Source organism: Wasmannia auropunctata, unplaced genomic scaffold (assembly GCF_000956235.1).
Source record: "Wasmannia auropunctata unplaced genomic scaffold, wasmannia.A_1.0 LD280842.1, whole genome shotgun sequence".
In the NCBI taxonomy this organism is placed as follows: Eukaryota; Metazoa; Arthropoda; class Insecta; order Hymenoptera; family Formicidae; genus Wasmannia; species Wasmannia auropunctata.
In genome coordinates this window covers 1,897-3,602 of record NW_012082048.1, presented here as the reverse complement: position 1 = coordinate 3,602, position 1,706 = coordinate 1,897, and the positions used below count along the sequence as shown (strand labels likewise).

At 26.6% G+C, this 1,706-nt stretch overlaps 1 protein-coding gene across 1 annotated transcript; it reads left to right on the top strand.

The window, feature by feature from the left end:
* The first annotated feature begins 352 nt into the window (after positions 1–352).
* LOC105461685 (odorant receptor 49b-like) lies at positions 353–866 on the top strand. Its single transcript, XM_011708195.1, has 3 exons — positions 353–417; positions 593–725; positions 813–866. The coding sequence occupies exons 1-3, from the start codon at positions 353–355 to the stop codon at positions 864–866; spliced, it is 252 nt and encodes an 83-aa protein (XP_011706497.1).
* Positions 867–1,706: the final 840 nt, after the last annotated feature.

Here is a 1,706-nt window from a genome sequence, read left to right as displayed (position 1 = left end):
CGAAACGTCTGGATCCGATTTAAATATAATTGCTTTTTGGCTACCAATAACCTGCCTTTGGCTCATTTGCCCTTGTTTGCCTATTGCATATTATATGTATTATTTATATTATATAAATTATATTATTTATAATATTTATTATATATATTATATAAATTGTTACGATTTTAAGATAAACTTCAAAATATTTATTCTCCATTTTATAATTAATTGTAAATTTAATTAAAGCTGTAATTTAAAATTTAATATTAACAGTAAAGTTCTATATTAGTTTTTCCAGCTCTCATCATCTAATTATAAGACTATGGAACTTCCATTAATTTTTGGAATAATATCTATTGGTATTATATATATGTTCTTAGCCAATTTATGCGGACAAGATATTATAGATCATTATGATCTGCTATTTGTTACTGCGTAAGAAATATCGCAGTTCATTACATATTACTATATTACAGTCTTCTTACATAATTATTTAAACTCTAATAACAAAGATGGATGTAAATATAATTCAACGGCAACTATACACATGCGAAAATAATGTATACGTATTTTTTTAATTATTGATTTTTTGTGTCGTTTTTGCATGTAGATATGAAGTTGAATGGTATACAACTCCTCTATATATACAAAAATTTATACTATTTCTATTGTTAAGAGGAAACAAGCATTTTGGCCTATCAGTCGGTGGATTGTTCACAGCATCCTTACAATGTTTCTCAATGGTATGAAATATATACATATATGTCATAATATATTGAATGTATCATACTTTAAGATAAAAAAACCAAATTATTGTTATTTTGTTGTAGCTCATAAACGCGTGCTTGTCTTATTTCATTGCCTTCTATTCTATGCAACAATAACAGAGATACGTATCAATTAGTATATATTATTATAATAAAAAAATTAATAAATAGTAATAATAATATATATTTAATTGAATAGAATGTGATTCGATATATATACATATTATATTAATATTTATATAGATATATTAATATTTGTACTGATCATAATTTCCAAATATATAATAATATATAATAATATTGTAGTAACAGAAAGAATTAATAGATAAAAATGATTTTATTGTCAATAATAAATATTTTTTTATTTATTTTATTGTAATAATTTTAACAAATGTGATCTATGGTGTTTCCTCAAGTAATGATGATGTTGTTATAATATATATAATATGCTAAATATATATTATTTATGCGGAGCGGTTTCACTACCCGTATACGAGAGCGTACACTTGGCGTGAGACACTACCGTGTCTCTTAATTCTAATTTTGACAACTGGAAATAGGTGCTAGTTTTTTACATCAAATCTTTTGTACGCTGGATGAGTACTTGACACCGTTTTTTTTTTTACTTTTTTTAAGAAAATTTTTTTAAAAAAAATTTTACTTTGTACGGATTTATCTCTTTTTAGTAACTTTATTATGCAAAAGGGTGAATAAAGGTTTGTTGGGTCTGTTAAAACGTGTCGGGTGTTTCGGAGTGTATAAAGTGTTGGGTGTGGAAGTAGGTGTGGGAATAGGAACAGTTGGAGTGGAAGTAATAAGTAATATGTGTGGATAAGGATATGGTGGGCCGTATCCCGAACGGGTCCCGTGTATTGAGGTGTATTGAAGCCTTTGTTGTGGACAGGAAAAGGGTGGAAAGAGTGAATAACTTAGATGAGGATATAAATATGGAGAATA

Bases quoted from the DNA above. Each gene is read 5' to 3' on its own strand.
- LOC105461685 (XM_011708195.1), top strand. From the start codon at position 353: ATGTTCTTAGCCAATTTATGCGGACAAGATATTATAGATCATTATGAT. The intron at 418-592 runs GTAAGAAATATC...TTTTGCATGTAG, and splicing joins GATCTGCTATTTGTTACTGC to ATATGAAGTTGAATGGTATA. The intron at 726-812 runs GTATGAAATATA...ATTTTGTTGTAG, and splicing joins CCTTACAATGTTTCTCAATG to CTCATAAACGCGTGCTTGTC.